The sequence below is a fragment of the Candoia aspera genome, chromosome 3 (assembly GCF_035149785.1).
Source record: "Candoia aspera isolate rCanAsp1 chromosome 3, rCanAsp1.hap2, whole genome shotgun sequence".
In the NCBI taxonomy this organism is placed as follows: Eukaryota; Metazoa; Chordata; class Lepidosauria; order Squamata; family Boidae; genus Candoia; species Candoia aspera.
Genome location: NC_086155.1, coordinates 34,634,577 through 34,659,747, shown reverse-complemented (window position 1 = coordinate 34,659,747; position 25,171 = coordinate 34,634,577). Strand labels below are relative to the sequence as shown.

The window sequence follows — 25,171 nt, the reverse complement described above, 5'->3', positions numbered from 1 at the left end:
CTGATTTGCTATCCACTTTTCTCTTACAGACGCCTAGATGCCAATCTGATCTCTGTTGTACCCGAAAAGAGCTTTGAAGGGTTGCCCGCCTTACGTCACCTCTGGCTGGATGATAATGCCCTGAAAGAGATCCCTGTCAAAGCACTCAGTAATCTGCCAGCTCTACAAGCAATGACATTGGCGCTCAACCAGATCTGGCACATTCCTGACTATGCCTTCCAGAACCTCACTAGCCTTGTGGTACTGTAAGTATTTCCTTTTTCTTCCATTTATTATTTGTTGTTTTGTTCCTCTGAAAACTTTTTCAGGTGATCCGGAAGAGAAAATAATTATGTTATGGGATCAATATATTCCTTTGGAGGAAATTTCATTAAATTCATTGGGGCTTATTTCTAAGTAGACACAGATATGACATATTAAACTATATTTTGCATGGGTAACAGATATGATGACTGCAAACTGCAGACATGACTCAATGCTTCTCTGTCACCCCACCTGCCCTCTGGAACAATATTCCCCCTGTGATCTGTACAGCCCTGAAACTACTGTCCTTCAAAAGAGGCTTAGTTCTCTTTCCCCAGGCTCTGCACCAGGATGTCATATTATTATTATGTTGTTGTTGTTGTTGTTGTTGTTGTATTATTATTAAACTTGTCAGATGCCTGACTGTTAATGACTCTAGGTGGCTCACAACAAACAAAGCAATAAAATCAATAAAATAAAAAAAATAAAGATAAAAAATTGTTGTTTATTGAGTATTATGTTAAGTGACTGCTGTTAATTTGCTGTTTCCCCCTTCCCTCCCTCAGTAGGGCCATTTTTATTCTTAGTTTAACTCTGTATGGTTGTTTTCAATACTTGTAAGATGTCCAAAGTCGCATACGAGTGGCTATAGAAATAGGAATGAATGAATGAATGAGAATGAATGAATGAACAAACAAACAAACTAAATTGCCTTCTCCACTGTTCCTTTAGCTTTGTACATCTTGCTTGATGAAGAGGTCTCAACTTTCAAATGCAGGAACAGTGTTTTGCAATGTTCAGTTAACCCTAATATTGTTATTGTCTTAAACATTACTTATGGATCAATCTTGTATGTCACAGACAGACAGGGTCATCTAATCCAGTGTTTCTCAAACTTAGCAACTTTAAGATATGTGGACTTCAACTCCAGAATTCCCCAGCCAGCATGCTAATCAATCCAACCAAATGCCAAATGCCTAATGCTAACCAAATGCCTTCCAGAAGAGTCTTTACCAGCATATGGAAGGCAGTCAGTGATTGGGCAGGTCTAATTTCTGTGGAGAGACTGTTCCATAATTCCGTGGCCATAACAGAGAGATGTGGCCTTGCCTCCCCCCCCCTGCCCCAAATTGTGGATGAGGCAAACCTTATTACAGGTGACTACGAATTATGTAGCAGCAACCAGAAGTCAGGGTCTCTGGAACCCAGATTACCAGGCCTATGAAACATCAGGGTCACCTTCCCTATGGGTGGCCCACCCCATAACTCCTGCCATCACTATCCTAATAGCCTCCCCTGCCCTTTCTCCCCTGCAGCCACCCCAGACTCCCGCAGGCCAACCTCTCCCCACTGCACCATCAAAAGGCTTACTTCATAAAACTGGGAAAATACCAAGAATTTTCCCAAGTATGCACATATCAGATAAGTCAACTCTGGCTGGAAAAGGCCATCCTGCAAGTACCTTCTGAATATGATTGGCATTCTTAACTTCTTTTTATTTGCTTGGTTAAAACTGCTTCCACATAAATGAACAAATTAAGCAAATGATATTGCTTCCAATAGCTATCCGTTTCCAGATGGGATACTTTCATTTCACAGACAAGTACGAAAGGATAAACATCCTCCAATCAGTAATTATACTGCTAACTGGTGCCTTTGCAACAATTTAGTGAGTGGCATTTGTAGCATTAACCAGTGATTTATTGGCTTATTTATCATCTAAAAGGGAAGTTTATGTCTGTAAATTAGTTAGCAGTATATTGTTTGGCGTTGATTAGTAAGTTTGCATGTAATTACTAAGTGCCCTAGAACTATTGCCATTCTTATGAAAAACAGGGCTGAAGCAGCTGCTCCCGCTCTGGAAATATAAATGCTTTGTGGCAACTCTGTGAAAAGGTCAAGGGAAAACTGATCAGATGCAGAAGCGTAGCAAGTATTTAATTCTAAGAGTAAACGCTTATGAAAGACTAATGGGAGGAAGTTTTCCCCTCCACTTGAACCCCCTATAAAGTCTGGGCTAGCTATGGAAGATGGGAATTGTGGTTCATTACAATTTGGAAGACACTAGGTTGGGAAGGCTGTCCTAAACCTCATGTGCTTTGGCTCAAACTGCCTGGATAAAGAACTGCACGTTATTTGAAACGCTTAGCAAAGGAAGTATATATGGAGGGGTGGGAGAGGGGAAGTGCATATAAATGACTTATTTTCACAAGTTCTTGTTGTACAAAACATTTCAGGATTCTTTGGCTCAGCAACAGCCATTCTAGCTATTATTAATAAGAATATTAATATCAGAGACAAAAGTAAATTAACAATAAAAGATTATATCTCAGTCGTACTATTCTTCTCTCGTATAACAAATACCACTAATGTGGGGTAGTGAGAAACATATGTCCCAAGGGTGCATATAAAAGGCTAAATATAACCTTTTTTTTTTGAAGAAACGCTAAAGCCATTCTGGTATGCTAAGATGTTTTGGGTTGTAGCATGGCTTAATCCCCATTCATCCTTTAAGCGCACTGGATGTTCATATAGTTGGAAGTCAATCCATTTTAAGCATAGAATCCAGCCCATTGCTCAGAGTAGGAACCGAAATTAAAGTATCGCTGAGTGATGGCTGTCCAGCTTCTGCTGTACCACATTCTGTGAAGTGCAGCCAATTACTTCTCTGAGCAACTGATTCCACTGCTAAACTGCTCTTACTGTTAGAAAGCTTTTCAGACATTCAGTCACAATCTGTCTTGTAACTTGTATCTCATATCCTACACTTTGAGGTAACAGAGAACTAGTCTTGACCTTCTGTGTGACATCCTTTCAGATATTCAGAGATTGCTATCATATCCACCCCGTCTATTTTACTTCCAAGGTTAAAAATTTTCCAGATTTTTCCACATCTCTTCATATGACTTAAATTCCAGTCCCCTAACCATCCTGATTGCCCTTATTTAAACCAGTCTTATCTGTATCCTTCTTAAAGAGTGTTGTCTAGAACTGGATGTATGACACAGTACTTATTTTTCTTTTCTAGGTTATCAGCTATCCCATCCAGTTTTGGGTCATATACGTATTTGAGAAGTATATTTGACTTTGATCTTCTCATTCAAGTCATCAATAAAAAATATTAAAGAGTGCAGAGCCCAGGACTGAATCCTGTGGCACACACTTGATACTCTGCTCCAGTTTGATGAGAAACCATTAATGGACAGTCTTTAAATACAACTTTGAGCCAGCTATGTATCTATTTAATTGTCATGCCATCTAACCCATACCAAACACCTTCCTAATCAGAATATGAAGAGCCACTTTTATTTTATTTTATTTATTTATTTATTTATTTATTTCATTTTGTCAAATGTATCGCTGAAATCAAGATACATTTCCTCTGACAGCACAGCCACACTCTATTAAGTAAGTTATCTTATCAAAAAATGAGAGATTATTTTAGCAAACCAATGCTGACTTCTAATAATTAATGATATTGCTTTGAGGTACTTACAATTAATAGTTATATCAACTGTTCTAGAATCTTTCTAGATATGAATGTCAGACTTAGGCCAAATCTGCACTTTCTTCTTGCCCCATCACCAATATGGGCCATCCAACATTTCATGGGTACAGGAATGGCTGATGTGCTCTTCTACCCACTCCCAGCCTATCACAAATGTACCCCTCACCCGTGTTTTGAAACTCTGCTTCAAAACTATTATTTTCTGCCTGGAGCCATCTTAAGTCTTCCAAGTGGTTGGTCGTCTATGCTTTGTTCCAATCCAGTGACATTCCCTGCTCTGACTGGCTACAACACCAAGCTTATCCTCAACCCTCCCGTGGCTGATCACTGCTCTGTACAGTCATTTCATGTTGCACAGCTATGTTCTCAGCTAAGCATCACTTCCTTTTTTCCTCTTCCAGATTGTTTGTTTACCCATCAGCTGATATGCCACCTCAGTTACTGAAGTATCTCTAGACAGTTGATCTAACAATGGCCCAAATAGACCACAGAAACTAGTACACTCTCCTGGCCACCATGATTTCCCACCTTTTCTGCCAGCACCCCTCCAATCTATCCTTACATCTCCCAGTGGGCTCGCTTTTGCTTTCTGCCCATGTTGGGTAAAGCATACTATCCTTGCCTTCTCACCCTGTGAGAACAGTACTGCAGTGGGTCCCTTTGCCTTTTAAAAATAATGAATTTGCAATGTAGGCATGTTGGAACAGAATTTCAATAAATGCTACTACTTTGTTTCTATGGATCTGAAAAATCACTATTTCCTACAAAGTCTGTAGGGATCTACAGTGAAACACTAGAATGAAGAAACAATATGTTCCCTTTGTTTTCATCACTGTAATAACAGAGTAAGGATGGTAACTATATGGAGAAAAAAGAAAGGGTCTGTGTTAGTGTCAAAGGAAAAAACAAGGGAGGGAGATGTGCAAACATCTGGGGAACCAAATAGAAAGAATTGAGATTAGTGAGGAGGGAACAATCATAAAAGGGAAAGGCGGGACCTGCTAGACCAGGACACACAACGGCCAGCCAGTGACACTTGCTTTCCCTATGTGGCTGAGAAGAGGAAGAAGCAGAGGAACAACCAGGTCCTGCTCTGTGTGTAATTGAACCTACTCATATACAAATCTCTGCAGTCCAGGCTGGAATTGTTAAGTGAGCTTCAGGAACAGTTAGGAGCAACACAAGAAACAATTAGGCTGCACTGCTAAGGAATTGCCCTGATTAGTCTATAATTCCATTTTCTCATGTTGAAGATGGGGACAACTTTTATTCCCTTCCAGTTGTCTAGCACATAACCAATTCTTCAGGATTTCTCAAACATGATATGTAAGGGTTTGACCAGACATCAGAAAGTTCCTTAAGTGCCCTAGAATCTAAGTGGCCATAGAGATTTAAATTCATTCAAACTAAACAGGTATTCCTTGACATGTTTCTATCAATCTCAAATCTCACTCCTGTTCTTTTTCACCCTGCTCTACATAATTACCTGATGGATCACATACTGTCTTTGGGACAAGACTAAGCCAAAATAAGAGCTGAGGTTTTCCATTGTTACCTATTAGCACATTCCTGCCTTCACTGAGAAACTAGTATACCATTTTTTTCTTTTTCCGTAGAATAGAAGGATGGATGAGAACACTACCTAGATGTTAAGCTTTTTTCCTGAATCTTCAAAGTCCATGATGATACAATTTTAGCTGCTTTTGAAGTCTCATTTGTCTCCACATGCATTGGCAAGAAAGGATAATAGTCAATCAACTAGATAAGTCTTGAAAGTTCTGACAAGCAGCATGTGTCACGATTGAATGGGTTTGGTCAACATGTATTTATTTCAGTTTCTCATACTGGTGAGACATCAACTACCACAACTTTGGTTTCTTGCAGAGTGCAGCTGTGTCCCCTCTGCCCTTCAGAGATCCACTATAACGTTTTTGTTCGGCAGTGGATCTTCAGAGCTGTTTATGACTTCTAGCTGGTAGAATATTTCTATGTCTCTTGCTCATGGTGGCTGTCACCCACTGGGTTTGCTCTTTCGTTTCAACCTGTTGTATATGAAAAGTTATTTCTTTGTTATCTCTTGTTGTAGTGCTTCTTTTGTTTGGTGTGTTAAACCATCCTCCTCTCTTGTGGGCTGAAGTGTAACCACCTATTGCTCCAACCCTAGTATTTTTGTGTGTTTGTTTCAAGCATTGCTTCAAGTTTCCAGGAACTGCAATGCAAATGTATGCTACTGTATGTTGAAAGTGGTTTTCAGTTTTTCTGGCATGCCAGTTTGTTTTCATGTCATATGTATTGCAGATTGTGACAGTAGAATCTGATGATTCGTCTTCACTTAAGTATAAAAGCTTTCATTTCTTCTTATTCTCTTCTCAGTCACACTATTGACTTAGGGGGAAACTTGTCAGGAACTTTTACCTTAACTCATCCCCACAATCTACTGCCAAGCTCCTGGTAGTGCTTTCTGTTTGCTCACTTAATTAAATCATTCTCTGGAAACTGGTTACCTTATATTCTTCCTACAGTCTTTGTTTTATTCAGCAGGAAGCAGTTACCCACAATGGGCAATCAACACTCAGGACATGCACCCAGAAATGAGAAACTTTTCATGAGGTGATCTTTCACCCCTCAGTCCTCACAGCTGAGCACAAAATGCCTCAAAACATGCAGCTTTCCTGATCACTGTCCTGTCTTCTTGTCTCTTTCTCCTAACTCTTCTGGTAAATTCATGTTAGCTCTCCTTATTCATTCCTTCAGCAAGATAGTGATGAAGAGGCTATCTTTCTGCTTATAATCGGGTTATAAGGATAAAATGAGATAACCTCACATATGCTGGCTTAAGTGGGTTGATGGGAAAGTTAGATAAAAATGTGATAAATCAAAATATTACTAGTGCTGGTATGGTTCATTTAGCTAAATATTGCAGGGGTCCCCAGTCTTTTTGGGCCAGAGGAGAGACCTGGCTTTATGGCAGTGTGTTGTGGGCACTCAAGTAAAATGACTGTCATGTGAGGAGGGGTTGCCCATTCATAAAACGTTTGGCACAGTGCACATTTTATATGAATGTATGTATGTATGTATGTATGTATTGTTTTGGCTTATATGCTGCTCCATTTCCAAGGACTCTAAGCAGCTATTCAGAAAACCCTTTCCATCAGAATATTCACTGTCACTTTCAGCTTACCTTGCATTTATTTCTTTGTATTTTTTACAAAGTAAGCACTGGGCTGCAGCCACCAACTTAAAAAAAAAATCTAATAGCACCTTTGCAGCCAATGTAGAGTTGAAGGGTGTTCTCGGAAAAAACGATTATTCTGGATACAGACTGTCAACTTCTTTTTAAAATGTATTCAAAGTTAACACTGTGTTTTTTTAAACTTAAAAGCGGAATTGAGTGTAGAATTTCTTAGGTAAACTGTAACTTCCGAGACAAACTTTCCCGCCCAGTTATAACCCTGATGTTGTTTTAATCAATTACTGTAAACCGCCCAGAGTCCCCCGCTGGGAGGAGATGGGTGGGGACTAAATAAATAAATAAATAAAATCCACCGGCCCCCTGCACACCATCCATATACTCTCATAGAAGTGTGCTAGGAGCAGATAACTGTCAGAAAGTTTTTGAACTGTCCCTTCCCACGTGCTGAGAATGTCCGCACTGCAGTTGTTTCCATTTCTTCATGGCACCACCCAGCCATTGCTGAAATTATGTAAAGCCTGTCCTCATTACTGTTGTCCTGGCGAAATCATGGTCAGATGCAAGTGGGGAAATTACCAATCTGTGACTGTCTTGAAACCTGCTCATTCACAGTGCTGAGAAGAAGCAAAATCACGCGGCCCATCTCAGGCTTCTGTAGATCCTGCAGCAACCAAAATCCCCTCAACCTCAAGCCATGCAAAAGAGAAGAAAGTCAATAAATAAACTCAGGCAACCTGACATTCTGAATGAGGCTCATCCTCTAACCAAAAGAAGACAGCATGTGACAGAATACTGTGAGTTGCTTCGGTTGAAAGGGAGAGGCCACGCTGTCAAGCCAGAGTTCCCCTTACAGAACCTACTAGGATGCTGAAGCCCAGAAGGTGGGAGGAAAAGCAAGGAAAGAATTCCCTCCAGCCCCAAGCTTTGCAGAGTGCTGGCATTTTCAGCTGAAAATTTCCAGTTTCAGGGCAGGTTTTCTTGCATAGTAAATGAGCTAGAACTAAATTGATACAACTGTTAAAGAAAGATGATAACATGGGATCAAAGGCCTGCAGAGCTGATCTAAGAATAATGCATACACTTTGTGTAGAAATGCTTTCTGCGATCCCAGTGGAAATCTGCCACCCTAGCAGGAGTAATATCTAGCTTCTCCCGTACCTGCATGTATGTACAGAGAGAATGAGCTAAGGAAAAAACCTTGTGCTGAGCTTCTTACCACCATAAACTTAAGTACCATTCTAATTAGAAAGTTACTGAAATAGCCACTTTTGAAAAGAAACCAAAGAACAGCTGCAGAGACATTCTAGGGAGTATGTCATTTACCACTTGATTAATCCTTCTGGATGTCCCTCATCTGCATTTCATTGTTGAGGATATGACCTTTCCAGGTGCAGTAATATGCTTTCCTGCTCTGTACACCTTGGACCAGAGGGAGCTACGTGCCTGTTCATCTTCTGGTGCTGGAAAGAGGCAACATCAAAATACACAGTCTCCAATCTGGAACAAGTTAGGGGCATAAGCTGCTGCTAATAAATTACGTTCCCACTAAGGGAGTGTATACCAGTTCCCATCTGTTCCTTCCACAGGTTTGTAACAGCAACACAGGATATTTTCTAAACCAGGGAAGTCTCATATAGACCTGCTCTGAAGAGGAGGTAAAGGAATCAACTTTCATTCTGCCCTGCGTGGCACTTGCAGCTTTCTGCATAGTAAGATTTTGTACATCCTTGCTTTAAGGGAAAATTATATTTAACCTTATTGTTTGGAAGACATGTTGAGACCAGTTAAAGCATTTAGAATCTGTCTGAAGATAGAAAGGACAGAAAATATTTCTGAAGGTTCATAGAAAACCTTCTCTGTGAGTCCTGAGAAGTTTTTGAAAAGAACAAAACATTTCATGTCCCAACAGTAGTAAGCTTAAAAATAAAATGAGGCAGTGGCTGGCCCATTGAGCAAGTAATGGGACAGGTAATTTTGAACAGTTAATATTCTGTATCTCCTGTTTACTGTTTTGGAGTGGTAGGCACTGTTAAAACAAAAAGGCTGGCTGTTTTCATTCAAATGAAATAGAATCTAAAATAAGAAGTTGTGCTCTTTCTGTCTGTAATTGGGCTCTGATCCATGAAAACCATGGATAGTTCTTAAGAAGCTACTAGAGCATTTGTTGCTTTTGCTGCAGCAGATGACAGGCACGTCCAGAAGAAGATGCAGTTCAGATTTTAGTACAAGATAAGGCCTCTAGTACTGAAAAGGTATTGGGCTGGGAGCTTTCTGGTGCAAGCAGTTCCAATTCAATGGTTTCCTTAATTCAGTGGTTTAATAATACTGGGTCTGCATCAGAAGCAGCAAGCTGCATCAGAAACAGGTGATTTGCTGTTTAGGAAATAAAATGATTCCAGGTCCCCTGAGAAACCCAATGAAGAATAGGCACCTGCTGGACTGTGAATAATGTGAACCTCTCATCTTATGATCTGTACGTATGAGTGTGCATAAACCTTGTATTGTAGAAATGCTTTACGTCTCCAGTGTCTCCCTCCCAAGGAGATGGAGCCCTAGGTAAGTGCTGGCATCCCTAAAAGTTCTTGAAAAAGAAATTGTAGTGGAAATACCAGTGGGTCTGTAAGGCGAAAGATTGGAGGTCTCAAACCTCCTCTTCCAGAAGTCCTTTGAATCTTCACACCCTACCCCCACATGTGCCATCACATATCTTCCATGGGGCATCTGCCCTGGCAACTACTCCCTTAACCCAGGTGTTTGAGAAAGATACAGTTCTCACCCCCTGTACTGCCTTTCTGGTGATTAAAAGGTAAAAATGAAAAGAAATAATTCCTATAGCACCACCTCCTGTTTGTCTAGCATTTAAAAATGTGGCTAGGTATTTCAGACCTTTTTTGCGAGAGAGACCAATCTCACAAGAAATAAGTACAACCAAAGTTTTTAAAAAAGAAAACTGTAATAACTAATCTTAACTTTAGATCTTAAATTCCAACATTCCCTGCTGAAGTAGGTAAATACAGCACTTCAGGCAGGCCACAAGATAATATTGGCCTGCTACAGATAAAAAAGAACTTCTTATAAATAGATTGAATGGGGTTTGAAATTCTTATTCCAAACCATTAAAAAAAATTAAAGAGAAATTTTTTAGTCATGAGCAAAATACACGCATAAAAGGCTAAAATACTGTACAGACAACTGCTGAGTTTCCAGCCAAAATTAAAAGGTAGGAGCACTGAGAAAAGAACATTAACATTCTAATGCAATTTCCTTCCTAGACTTATAAACAATTCCTTCAGAATTAGTAACTGAATCTTCTGTTACTCTGCCTCAATTTTCTTGGATTTCCTTTTTTCCTGGAAATTCTAAAATTTAATCTGAGACTCTGGGAAACCCTGTTAATTTCTGTTCTTCTTGGCCTCAGTCTAGCGGCTTCTGTTTTGGTGTTAAAGGGACTCAAATTTTCTATTCTAGAGGGAGGAGTTGGGGTGTCTCTTTGTGTACATGACAGAGAACCATCTCTTGTGAAAAAATGTGTACTTGGAATGTTAAATTTGTATCATGAATAACTCTGCAGCTTGGAGGCTGGCAAGGAAACTGGCATTCACTACAGAAATATGTGTGTATAATAATAGATTACAATGCTGCATTACATTTTTCCTTTCCCTAGAATGTTTATGTACATTCAAAACATGGCATGGTGTCAGCACATTGTGCAGTTTTCCTTTCTGATTTCTATTGGCTGAGATAGATGAAGCAAGGACATTTGCAAGATATGTAGGATTTTATGTTCTACTAAACAAATAAGACACTGCTGTTCTGAAACTGGCTTCCTTTTTAGAATAATCCCAAATGTTTTTCTTTTCTGGGATTCTAATATGTTAAACTTATTATATACTCCATCCTGTTTGCCACTGATTTAATGTAGGAAATATGGTCATTAATTTATGTAGTAACCTAAATGATGTGAAGGATGATAGAAACGCATCCAAGGACCACTTCTGAAATGGTCAAACCATCTGTAACTTAAGCAACAAACTTGGCAAGGACTACCACAACTGTGATTTTATTTGTTAAAGTAATTTATTTAATATGGAGGAGAAGATGGAAGATGGAAGAAAAATTCCTCTTCTTAAATATTTACTGTCCCAACTTGGATTATGAGTCAAACTCCTTTTGTTTGTGTTGCTACAGAGCTGGTGGCAAAGATTGGGTGTTCCATTTTCCATGAAAGTTCCAGTCCCTCAGATGCTTGTAAGATTATAAAAATGTTTCTTGGGGGACTGGAATGTTCATGGTTTGCTTCATTTCAAAACAGAACAAAAGATTCCAAGCCAAATTTAAGCCAGAAACAGCCCAACCTTTGTATCTTTCTGTTTCTCTTATTCAATCATGAATATGTTTGTGTGATGGAGCAATGCTGACATTTCCTATCTAAATGTTTCCCAGTTTGAAACCTTTCACTTATCATGTATATTCACTTGGTCCTGCAAGTCTTCCTTCATCTAAAATTCAGGACAATGAAACATTTATCCAAAACAGCTAGGCAGTTTCAATTTCATGTGGATGTGGATTCTCTTTATTTGAATTAATATTGTTATGTATTATACAAAGCAAATTTGAATATTATGTATGTTAGTATTTCTATTGTTTTGCATTTATAACAGTAGTGCTGGGTACTGTACAGCACAGGGCTTTAAAAATGCAACTGCAATGAAAGCATGCTGGCCATGGTTGTGTAAAATTGGTTTAATAATATGCTTGTTTGTTTATTTGTGGACTAGCAGTTACAAACACAAATTAATGAATTCTGGTATTGAGAAGAGGCAGTCCATGGTGACCACTAAATACTTTCTCTCCAGCCCTAGGATAATGTGAATAGCAAATACTAGTAAAAGGTCTCTTGTATAATGGCACAGAGCAGTGTTCAGAGTTTAAACAGTAACTACAGAATAGGTATGTTACACAGATTAAAACTATTCCATTCAGTGTACATCTGCCGTATGTATTGTTGCCTCTGTTGAACTTAGAGTTATAGCTGCAAAATTAAAGCTGCTTGAGTTGCCGGCATGCAATTCTCTGATTTTCTTCTCATATGTCCACATGCCATGTGTTACTAGTTATTATATATCCCAACTCTGGATTGTCAACAAGGGATCCAACATTCTGGGAAATTTAAATGCAGATATGATCTTTATGTAAAGATCCAAAGTAATGTCAGGGCAGCCTGATCGAGCTGTGCCCCATAAAATTTGACAGAGGAAAACATCTGGCTTTGGAGTGTATTGCTTTTCTATTGTCAGTGAGGAATCACTATTTTATATTCAAATGTTCTGATTTAGCTTTTGAATGAAATCAGCACTGCAAGTTAGAGTGATCTATAGTAAGTTTTCTCTCTTGGGCAAATGCTTTTTCTGTCCCTGCTAGGCTTAAAGGGCAAGAAGAACTGCTTACCAGGAATATTCATGGATGTCACAGGCTTCTATTTCTCAACCACATGTTTACGCTCATCCCATAAATTGAGGCTGCCTGAAATTCATGCTCAGCCAAACCTCTGGTACTTCAGACCAAGTGGAATGGGATTTTTTCCCCCTCATAATGCCAATTCAGACTAAATACAAATAATTATAATGCCATTAACTCACCTGCTGATGGTTGGCATCTCCCCTGAGGCATGTCAAATCCTATTGCACTGGGAAACTGTGCCTCCATTCTATAACAAGGACTATTCTGACTGTGAGATGATCCATGGGTTCCTTGGGCACATTGTTCAGCACTGCTTTTCTGTCTTCTGGACTTTGCATGACAAAGGCAGTGGCAGTACCATAGTTATCAGGGACACTGCCTAGAAGTGACAGAAGATTGGAATGACTTGCTCTCTCTCCTCCAGAATGGTGCCAGAATTCTCCCCAAGGGTACAGACCACCTGGAAGACAAGCTCAATTGTTCGTTTATACATTGTATGTTCATTTTAGAAGGTTTATTTTTATCTGATTTTAGATATAACCATAGTACTCACCAAGAGAGAATTATTTTCCTGTATGATCCTTCTCTTGTTCTAACCCAATGATTTCAAACTTGGCAACTTTAAGATGTGTGGACTTCAACTCCCAGAATTCCCCAGTTGAAGTCCACACATCTTAAAGTTGCCAAGTTTGAAAAACACTGTTCTAGCCCATCAAGTCAGCTATGTACGCCTCAGTCAGAGCAAGTGAGCATTGGCCTGGTTGCCTCAGCAATAGGAATTCTTCCCTTTTCCTCTCATTCATTCTTCCAGCAGAGCCTCCTACCCTCTTTCAAAAAGGGACCCAGTTATGGCCAAACAAAGGTAAATTTTGTTGAATAATGAGGAATGACTGCAAAGCATATACCTCATCATTCCAGCATAGCACTAATAAAGCCAGTCAGGCATAAGAAATGTGATCAGAAGATATAATGAGACATGTTAAAAAACGTATTGATCCAGCTGTGTTTCTCCCTCTTCTTGGTGACATCTTCATGATGTCATTGTGCTAAGTTTTCTCCCCTCCCTGCCATTGACTTTGGATTCTGAAGACAACCAAAAACATCATGTGGACCTGACAAAGCAGGCATGGAGAAAAGCGAGTGGTGTCTGTGGCTTCATTTCTTTGGCAAAGACAAGTTCTGTGCTGGGACAGTAAGAGAATAGTTTAATTGGTAAATAGGTGTTTTGTGACACTTGCAGCCATTTTTGTTAGACAATTTATGGTGTGCTCAAAATGTTACATGTACCCAGGAGCCCGAAACTGGTATCTTTCACTGCTTTAGGCCATATTGAAGGTTTTTGGTGTTAATAGTATTTTTGATGATATCAGCAGGAACACAGCAAATCCTGGAGTTTTAAATAGAATGAGCTCAAAAATTAGCTAATTCAGATAACTTGTCTGAATTTATGGTAGCCCAGAGTATATAAACAATGTTTGGCCATGCTCTCTTTCATATCCATATCCAAATTTCTCAGAATTTTAAATATATTCCTTTCTTTCCACATTCCTTATTATTTTAGAAATTCAGCTTACAGTACATCTTCAGGAAAAAGGGAAATAACTGTTCGATGTTCAGAATTTAAGCCTCTCCTTTCTCTCTGCAGACATCTGCATAATAATCGGATCCAGCACTTGGGAATTCATGGTTTTGAAGGACTCCATAATCTGGAAACTCTGTGAGTTGTTTTGTTTTTCTTTGTGCTTTCACTATTTTTATACAGGATTTTGTATTTCCTATGCTATTTATTTATTTCTGAGTGATTGATTGATTATATGCCATCAAGTTAGTGTTGATTCTTAGAGATCACATACATCTTCTCCAGGACAATCTGTCCCCAGCCTGATCCTTCAGATCTTCCATAAGGATACACATCACTAATGTAACTGAGTCCATTGATCTTGCTGGTTGTCCTCCTCTTATAATTCCTCCCATCCTTCCCAGCTTTACAGAAAGATAATGTGTCTAAACTTTGATAATTTGTGCCTTGAGTAAGAACCCTGGAATAATTTGTTCTATAATATCATTTGTTTGTTTGTTTGTTTGTTTATTGGTATTCTCAGAAATCTTGTCTGACATCAAAGCACAAAAGTGTCAATTCTCTTCCTATCCTGCTTCTTCAAAGTCCTATTTTCACTTCCATAGAGTATCACAGGGAAAACCATTGCTTGCAAGATTCTGATCCTTGTAGGAATAAACACATCACAGCATCTGAATATCTTTTCCAAGGCCTTCATGGCTGCTCTGTCAAGTGTTAGTCTGCAGCATATTTCTTGACTGCTGGTTCCTTTACTCCTACAAAATCTATACTCAGGACAGAAGCTGCAGTCTAGATGAAACATGGCAAAACAGACTGATTCTAGGTTAGCAATTGAGTGACACATGGCAATATACTCTCTCCTTATTTTGTTCAATCTATATGTTGAATATATATATTGAAGGAGGCTGGACTGAAAGAAAATGAGCATGGTTTTAAACCTGCCAACCTAACAGAACATTGGAAAAAAATATGTAAAGGGGCTTGGGAATCTTAGGTCTGTCATCTGTCTGTTGGCATGATAACACTTCAGAAACAGAACAGAACAGAATAAATCTGGTGTGACAAGAGAAGCTGACAAAAGGAAGCTGAAATTTTAAAAATGAGCCAAATCTAGTTGGGGGCTGCAGAGAAAAACCATCCAGAAAAAATTCCCCCATGTATCCCTATAGAATAGGCTGTTAGGCACCCACCCAGAATGTTGCCAGCTGTTCCATTCTAAGCCCCCTCCCTTTTCCTGTCGTATGACCCAGGGTGGAGCTGCAATTAAGGGTTTGGAAAGAATTCCAGAAATGTTCTGCAGGCTTTCTATATCTTCTTTAATATTGCTACCTAACAATTCTATCATCAGCAGGTTAATCAACTGCTTGCTTTAATTAAATTTCATATAATAAAATACTCATTTTGAGTACTTCCAGAAACATCTCCCCAAATTCTTTACATTATCTTCTTATGAACAACCCTGGTGGATCAAATTAGGCTGCAATTATATAGAACTTTGAGGGGCATCTCAGGAGCCATAGAATCTTTTTCTTTCCTCCACCAAGGATGGAAAAGGAGGTCTTCATCTGAAGGGGGAGATATATCCCATCTTGAATATCTTCTGGGCCTGCAGAAGATTGATTCTACAATCCTACCTCCCTCAATAATTGCCGCCCAGAGTCCCCCCATAGGGAGGAGATGGGCAGTGAATAAATTTATAAATAAATAAATAAATATCATAACTTTAACTTGAGGACAGGTAACAGTGGAATGGATTGTGGCTTTCCCTAGGGTGTTGGGAAAGCCCTTGAATCTATAGGATTCTCTGCCATCCTGGACTTCAAAAAAGATCAGGAATTAGCTCCTGATCCTCTCCAGGCCTAGAGTTGCTTTAAACATTTCAAAGAGAGGGAATGCATCAAAACAAAAGCCCAAGGAGTGGAGAGGGGGGATGTGGAAATGCCACCCTTTCCATTCTTCCTCCCTGCTAGACTTGTGCTGCCAGGACTTAAATCCATTAGAGGCTTTAGCATGGAGTCCTTTCTACTGGGATTTTTCTGTACTGTACTAATCTGTGCAGTAGAGACACTAGCTTTTGAGCATACTTGTTACCTCCAACCTGAATGTATATAGTTTAGCTTTGTTTCTTTCTTTTTAAACTGTGGTTGCATCCTAGCAAGTCACAGAAGGAAGCAGATGCTGGAAGGTAACAGCAGTGGTGTCAGATTGCAGTGAGGTCCTTCTCCCACCAGGCATTGCTCTTGTGCAACTAAATGGCAAGGTATTTCCCCTGTTGCAATCCTTGCCACCAAATCATCTCCTTTCATGAGAGACAACAGGAAGAAAGAAGGGAACCTCCATACCTTTTCTCTTTCATGTGGTTTGGCATCTTTTCTCTGGAAGTCATTAGGGAGCCTAGCCAGTTCACCTAGGGAAAGAAGACAATACATGCAAAGAAGAAAGTGCATTTCCCAAGGGCATAATGGTCACAGAGCTAGGCTTTATTCTGAGAAGTTGATTGATTTAAACATGTTTTTGAAATTACCTGCCAAGATTTCTACCAAATTTGACATTAAATCACAGAGTTGAAGCTATCAGGTGAAATGGTGCAGAAACAACAAAGGAAGAGTCAGAGGAAGGGAGAAAATCAAGTCTATGGGTGTAGTAGTGATGATAGTATGGCATGCAGGGAATGAAAAGTAGGTGTTCCAGGAACAGAAGAGCATCTGTTAAAAGAGATGGAAAATAGAACTGTAAAAAAATGCCAAGAAGGAAACATCTGAACAAAAGAAAAAACACATTAAAAATTAAAACAGCAAATAAGAAACAATAAATGGAGAGACTGCCCTTAAACTGATTATAAACTGGTACACAAATATATTGATATAGCTGCACTTCTAAACACACAATTCTCACCGGAAAGTTAGGAACATAGGCAGTTGCTCCTTTGTACTGAGTCAGAACATTAGTCCATTGCTGGTAACAAGTGTTGCTGGTAACAGTTGGCAAATCTCTGCAGTTGACCAATTCTATCTAGAGACTGCAGAGATTGAATCTGGAATCTTCTGCATATCAGGCAGAGAAATAAGACAGAACAAATAGACCACCAGTTCAACTTAAGGAAGTTCTACTCCAGCCTGTTCCAACATGGTGCCATGCCAGCTGGCGAGTGGATTATAGGACTAGAAGTCTAATACATCTGAAGAAAGGGAAAATAGGAAAGCCTATGTTAATCAACTCTTCTGAAATCAAGTGTGTGATAACAAGTTGCACTCTCCACTAAGTCAGATACACATTGAAAAAATAATAATAATGTGGGTGCCACCTTTCGCTCTCAAAGCCGAGATAATAAAATTCCAGAATGGTGAGACAAAGCAAAACCTTATGTATTCTGATGGTCCCATGAAACTGATAATTTGATTTTAATTTTATTGCATGCCACAGGCAATAAAGGGAAGATTTCCTGTCTCTCTTTTATTATACTAGAACCTGAGATCATCCAGTTAAGTGAACAGTTGAAAGTCAGGGCAGACCTAAAGGAAATATTTCTTCATATCACACAAAATTAATCTATGATATTTGCTACCACAAGGTAATGTTATCTTCACCAATGTGAATGGTTCTTCAGAAAACCTAAAAAAGGTCATGTCAATCAGTGGGCAACACTCATATTGGTTATATTTACCCCAGGATCAGAAGCAAAATGTCTCCAAATGTTAAATGCTGAAGAATACAAATGGAAGGCTATATTACCTTCATGTCCTCTTGTGTACTTCCCATAAGTGTCTGATTTTGGGGCATTTGGCCTCATCAAAAGCAACTTTTAAATTATTTTTTTTATTTCCTTCCTGGGGAAGAGCAAAGACCTTTCCTGGGTAATTGGAATAAATATGTGTAGACTGTATGTGCGTATCTCAGTTGAACTACATTCTAGACACATTTATTTGAGAATAGGTGTCACTGAAAATATACATTTTTAATCAGAAATAAATTGTACTAGAGCTATGTGGTTAGCATATAACATTACATGAATATTAACATTAAGAGAAGAAGATATAAATGTAAATTGGAGATTGGATTGTGAGGATCAGAAATAAGTGATGAACAAGATGTAGTAAGTTTTACTCAGTTGATAAACAGTGGTGATTTCAAGATTTTCATGCAGAAACAAAAAAAATGTTTTAGGAGGAAAAAATCAGAAAGTAAACATCCTTGCAAGTAATTAAAAAGTAGCAATATCAGGATTGCCATCCATGGATGGCAAAAGGGCATGCTGAATCCAAGCATAAATTTATATCCCCCTTTGTCCCAGTCAGTAATACAATTTAGAAAATTGTTTCTCTAATCACCATACATATTTATATTTTTCCTTTATTTATTAAACATGTTTCTATCCTGCTGCAATCAAAAAAGATTCTCAGCAGTTTACATAGAATAATACAGTTAAAACATCCATGGTGCAATCTAAAAACCTGACAATCATAAATAAGAACGATAACAATAAGCAACATTAAGCAGAAGCCACAGAAATACCATAAAAGGAGAAAATACAGATGGCAACACCACATCTGAGGAAGGCCCTCCAAAACAGCTTGGTTTTCAGAAGTTTTCAAAGAATTAACGAAGAAGGAGCCAGCCTAATCTCCAGAGGGACCCTATTCCGCAACGCCCACTCTGCCAAAGAGAAGCAACGCCCCTTGCTTCAGCTCCCCCAACATCCCAGAAGTGAAGGATTTGTAGCAGTGTCTCCCAAGGAGATCTAACCAGACAGGCTGACACTGGCTCAAATAAGCGGTCCTGCAGGTATCTGGATGCCAAGCCATGGAGGGCTTTATAGGTCAAAACCAGCACCAGGCTCAACAGTACGTATCTGCAGGATCTGTAACTCGTTATTCTGACCTTTCACTTTAAGCTTTGGGGCTTGTTCCACATAACCTTAACTTTTTTCTTGATTCTGGGTGCATAGTTTCAATGTTTTTTTAATGTGATGAAGATGATAGAAAAATCAGCCAAGTGAGGAAGAATAGTACTAAATATTGGGAACTGTCTATCACCTTCAAAATGCAAGTATACTTTTCCAACATCTCATTGTACATTGTAAAGATTATTTGCACTGTATTCTGAATATTGTGTTTTTTGCATCCTGGATCTTATTTGCAACAAGACCCTGGATCTTGTAATAAAAACATGCTACTAAGTGTAGGCAGAACATCCTCAAGTAGTTGCTACAGGTGCTTTCCCCTGCTTGAATCCAACCACAGTACAAATATGCTCAGGCAACATATTTTTCTTGTGGTATCCCCATGAATTTATTTATTGGTTTGTTTATTTATTTGATCAATTTATAAGCCACTTATATCATTGAAGTCACTCTATGTGAAGTACAATAAATTAATAAACACATTAAAAAAAGAAAAGAAAAAAAGCCAGTAAACTAGTAATAACATCAAAACAACATTTAACACTTTAAGAAACACCATAAATACAAAAAGAATTAAAATATCTAATATCAAATCCATTTTTAAAAGGTTTTCCTGAAAGACATCAACTTTGTCTTTACATCATCCCTAGCCTTTAAGTGTGCTGGTGTTGAAGTAGTATTTCCCTCCTTATACTGGCATGTCCAAAGGTAGCTTTTATCCATATAAAATCTGTTATGCTTTCTCAGCCATTATTTTGGAAAGAAGTTAGGTGACTGCACTGATTTGAAACAGACACAAGTAATGGTAGCAGGATCAGTACTGGCAATGGGGAGAGGCCAAATGTCATGCCTAAGTGGGAATGATATGGAAATGCCCCTATGCCAGCAAGTTTCTACGGAGTTCCATGAGATTCTCCTATAAAACTCATAAATCTTAACCATCATCAGCCATTGTAGGGTACAACTTGAATATCAGGATAAGGCACTTCAGATTCACTGCTTTCAAGACCCTTCCGTTTCTCTTTGAGTTCATAGGACCAAAGCCCTTGCCAATGAAATTTTATTTATTCGTGTCAGAAGCATCACAATTAAAATAAGGCATACTGTAAAACATAGAATTTAAAATATAGAAGTTAAAAGTTAAAATATATAAAAGTTAAACAGATCTTGCCCAGAAACTGGCAACATTAATTGCGTTCTGTCACGCTGTCATGAGGTCCTCAAATGTGCATTGATCAGAGCACAAAGAACAAGTGTACATTTGTATTGTTGTCTGCATGTCTCCACAGTCACAGTCATAGCCCCATTTGTTCAGAGTATCTCTGGATCTTGTTATGCCTGTACACAGTCTGTTCAATGATTTCCATACTTCCCAACCTTCGCCAGACCCAGGTGCCAGCTCCTCTGCTGGTTCCATCCAGTGTTGGATGGAATTTCATTTCATTCAATGAAATGAAAATAGCATTTAAAAATACTAGCAAAATGAAGAAAAGATGCATCTGCCCCATACAATGTACAAAATCAGGCTTGAGAAATGGCAGACCCTCTGCTGCTTCCACCCCACCCCACCTCACCTAGGATTGCTCTTCAAATGGGACACACACCAACACACCTGAGAATGAGAATAAATTACTTAATAGGTTTTTCATGAGTTGGTTATGGCTTCTATTACAATTATGGTGTTAGCACTATGTGATTTGGCGCTATTACACAAATAAGCTGTGGGGAGAGCTGGCTGTGAAGACAAAGAGAACATTTTGTTTTTGAACAATTAATCTATTTCTAAAAAGTTGCGTACTTGAGGTATTTCATGCCTGGAGCCCTGGCAATCTTCATGTGTGCAGTTTGAAGACCCATTTACGTAAGCAGTCATAAAGCAAATAATGTAATGTAAAAGTGGGTGGTATGGCAGGATTCCCTACTGATTTTTTGATCGGGGTTTTTATTGCTTAAGAATTGACTTTTGGTTGGAGCCAGAGGTATCATATATGCAGCTTTGTTGCCAGGAAGCCTCAAGCGAGATACTTTCTGGGAGGAGCCACATAGACGTCTCAATTCTCCTCTTCCCAATTATTTCTCTCTCCCCATTTTCAGCATCTTTATGTTTGCCTCTTCTTCCTTTCATCCTTTCCACATTTACAGCAACATGGCATGTTTTATTTTTCTTTCCTTGAACTTTCAATAGCATTTTAATGTATTGTAGGAAGAGGAGAGGAAAAGAAGGGAAAAGAACAATACCTCTGTTGATTTTGTTAAGAAAGAAAATAACTGTGGGGATATGGATTTGGGAGTTCTGGATTTTAAGCCCTGGCCTGGCACAGCTGTCCAGTCTTAGTAGCACAATAGTTATTGTTCTCCTAATCTCTGCTTACTTTTAACTGGAGCAGAAAATATGTGGCCACGCCTGTATTCATAAAGTTTGTTTGTCTACAAATGAAGACTGGGTTCTTGTCTATTTGCATCTTATAGTTCCTGTCTGCTTGTTTCTTAATGAGATATTGGATGGAATATTGCTGCTGAGACAGGGTTCTAGCATTAGGGAGAAATACTGGAAGTACAGACAAATGTACTTAAAACAGAAAGGAAAAAAAGGCAACGTGGGCAAATTAAGGAAGACTGTATGGGGGTAGAATTTTCAAAAGCAAAAGCCCCATTATAAAACAAATACAGAAGTGACTAAAGGTTGATTCAACTCTGAAATTTCCCAGCCTGCTGTGCCGGTTCTCCAGTTTTTCCAACCATTGGATGTTTGGATTAAGCAATCTACTGAAGTTATAACCCAAGCACTGAATAGGCTTTTCACAGGCCATAGCTTTGAGCTCTGAAGTGCCAGCTGTTGAATGTGAATCCAATTCTGTTTTTTAGTAGTTTGTGACCTTGGATATAAACTGTGAAGGAATGTGTTTGTTGCCTGATAACTGATGGAAATTGACAGGGTGCTTTCAGTTTAAAGTCTAAAAGAATTAACTGCTGTTTCAGCTTTCTTGATGGGTAATTAATTAATTAATTAATTAAATTTCTCTGCCGCCCATCTCATGCACAACGACTCTGGGTGGCTTACAAATAATAAGTAATGAATGTCCAGGTTCCAAAGGAAGAGTTTATATGTCAGGAACATGATTGCTGTATAGCTCACAGGAGCATGTTCTTTGTAGGATCAGTTATGTTATTAATATTGTTTCATATACATTTTTATAGTTATTAATAGAAACTTGTGGCAGAATTTGGTTTTGAGGTATCATCTTAAATGAGCTATTCTGTCATCTTAGTTGAGCTATTCTTCCCCAACCTGGTGCTCCCCAGATATTTTGGATCTCAGCTCTCATAATCTCCAACCAGCATGCTGGCTGGGGATTGCATAAATTGATTTTTAACACATCTGTGGGGCATCAGGATGATATCCGATGAATTTGGACCAACTGCTAGCTGTTGCCTTCATTTACTAATGCCATTAACTTAAACGAGAAATAATTTAATTGGTGCCTGAGTCTGAAAAGTTTTGCTCAACAGCTATAGTTTCCTGCCACTTTGAGCTGGGCAGCAGATAAGTTCTAAAATAGACGTATTTAAAAAAGCCATAATTCCACCAGAAAACCCAGTCCCACCACATGTAGTTTGGCTCTTTTACTTTATGATCCTCATCTTCACAAAAATGTTAATTGTGGCCTTTTCTTACTGACAGGCTGCCCATCCATAGCTGAAGTGAATTATAATTTCATTGATTGTTGTGTGAAATTGGTCATGAGAAGAAGCAGGTGCTCTTTTCCTGAAGATACTTTGGAGTTTGGGTTATACCTGAGGAATTTTCATCACTATCATGTTCTAGCAATTGTCACAGGTTCTGTAGAAGAGTCAGTAAAAGATCCAAGCACATGCTGTGTTCTGCTTTCTTCGTCTTGTGTTCTTTTCATTGCCTTGGATTTCTGAGAGGCATTGACTAAGATGACTCAAGCACTTGGGGATTATATTTTTTCTCTTGCTTGCTTCTTATTCAGCTTTGTAGTACTTATGCTGTTTTTCAATATATCTTTCCAAGCAAGGATCCTTTGCTTCCCAGTCCCAGACACAGGATGACTTTGATGCTTTTGAGAGGAAGCAGGAATAATATTTTGAAGTAAAACATATGTTTTACAGCAATTCAAAACCTGAACTATCAGTTTATGTTATCTTTGGTGTCCTAATCCCTTCATTCTATAGTAAATGGGAAGGACAATATTTGTAATGTTGTATTAATGTAGATTTTAACAACCTATTACCTATTAATAGCTATAAACTCTCACCAGCAATAAACGAACTTAAATTTGCCTTCACTATTCATATATAAATGTTCGGGATTTCATACAATCATTCTGAGCTTTTCTGGCCCTACCAAAAACCATCTAATTAATACATCATCAAAGAGCAACAAGAAGTCATCTTGATAGTATGATATCAGTAAGGATTTAACCAACAATGACTCTCTTGGACACTAAAAAAAAACATAGAATGAACTGAGTACTATGATCCATGCAAATCTACTCCACATATATAGTTCTGAGTGTCATTTCATCCCATGTGATTAATTTCATAGTTGTTTTCTGAATAATTATAACTCTGCTTGTTTTTTCCTGCATTCAGATCCTTCTTTTAGAGTCTTGCATCTGTATCGTGAAAGACCCCCAAGAGAGTCCAGCTCCCTGAGGTTTATTTTCAACTTGTTAAATAAATTCAACCAAAACTGAAAATGTGGAATTCAGAAGCTTCCTCAGCTGAGAACAAACACTCCAAGGAAGCATTACAGAGCAGAGCTTAGTGTGAGGGAATGCCTGGAGAAACAGACAGAGGAGACAACTCTGATCCTGTGAAGTGATACCAACACCTTTTTGGGAACAGTGTAGGTTTGTTCCAGATCTGAGTCAAATGTGAGGAGATGGAAGAAGCCCTAATTAGTCTAGGCTGCAGTGGATGCCTTGTACAGAAATGGTCACCATCTACAGAACAGAAAGCCATTACAATCTTTTTGGGGATAAATTTTTTCTGTATTACTATGAAAGAAAACCTAAATCTCTTGTTCCAATGCAACAGCCAAAATAATATTTATGCCTCTCAATTTAATTCTTACGGCCTATTTCACAGGTCAAATCCTTCTGAATTGTGGTCAGTGATGTACTGTATACTCATCCTCCCACTTGGCTTCTTTGACCAGCAGGCGGCACTAAGCAAAACAGGAGGCTTTGCCATGATTTGTTGAACATAACAGATTGAAACAGGGAACCCTGGCTTGATCCTCTCCTAACAGTCCAGCATGATAAGCCAAAAGTTGTGCTATGATCACAGTTATGACTTATTAGCAGAAGATATATCACTAAATTAAAACATGAATAGAGAATGTTTCTACCCAATTACTCTGTGCCATTTTGAAACTAGTTCTAGATTTTTGTATTCCTGTAATATTGACTGTGTTCTGGAGCTGTAAAACCAACCCTTTCTTTGAAACTCTGTGGCTCTGTGGAGTTTGTGCATCACTTGTTATCCTAGTTATAAGAAATCTGGCCCCTCCAAGGCTTCAGCCACTTAGCGGTTCTTTCAAGGAAAAAATGTGATTTGAAAGCTTTGCAGTTCTCTTTCATAGCAACTGCTTTCATTTCATTTCATTTCATTTCATTTTACTTGTATACAGCTTGACAAAAGCGCACAACATGTCCTAAGGAAGTAATGGAGGGATACAAGCTATTCATTTTTATTTTTGGTGGAAGGGAGGCATAGTAGAGCAGTGATTCTTTCTTGTTCTCAGCATTGCAATCTTAATGGGAGGGAAGATGGTAATGGATCATCTTTTGAGGTTCTGGGAAATGGAAATGATGGCACTGTGGCAGTGTTGGTTAATATTCCTGCTGAGAGTAGAAGTAGCCACTCGCTCAATCACAATAAGACAAAATTCTGACTTACTGTGATATGCATATTGGCTCTCCCCACATAGTTTAGCCTGTGAATTCTTCTTAAAAAATTGACTTTGGTTTGGGCTAAATTTCTATAGTATTTCCCTCTATAAAGCTGACATTCCATTCTCAATTATATTGTTTGTTGTTTACTCTATGTATACAGTGTTGTACTTTCTCTTATGTTTGCAATATTTGGATGTTGACTATTTTTATCACTCCCAAAAAGTGTTCACTTAATATTTTCAGCAAGACTCAGAAAAGCAGTCGAAATATTTAGTAGCTTTAGGGGAAAAAATAGCCAACAGCACAAAAATAATGCACTGTGAAAAAGTCTGGAAGTACTAAGGAGCCCTTTCTTGGTCCTGGG

At 38.6% G+C, this 25,171-nt stretch overlaps 1 protein-coding gene across 1 annotated transcript in view; it reads left to right on the top strand.

The window, feature by feature from the left end:
* The window catches only part of LGR6 (leucine rich repeat containing G protein-coupled receptor 6), a 139,547-nt gene that overhangs the window by 90,409 nt on the left and 23,967 nt on the right, over nt 1-25,171 (top strand). Inside the window, exons 5-6 of the mRNA XM_063299818.1 lie at nt 30-245; nt 14,050-14,121. Of these exons, the coding sequence (XP_063155888.1) occupies nt 30-245; nt 14,050-14,121 (288 nt within the window). The remainder of the gene's footprint in view (nt 1-29; nt 246-14,049; nt 14,122-25,171) is intronic.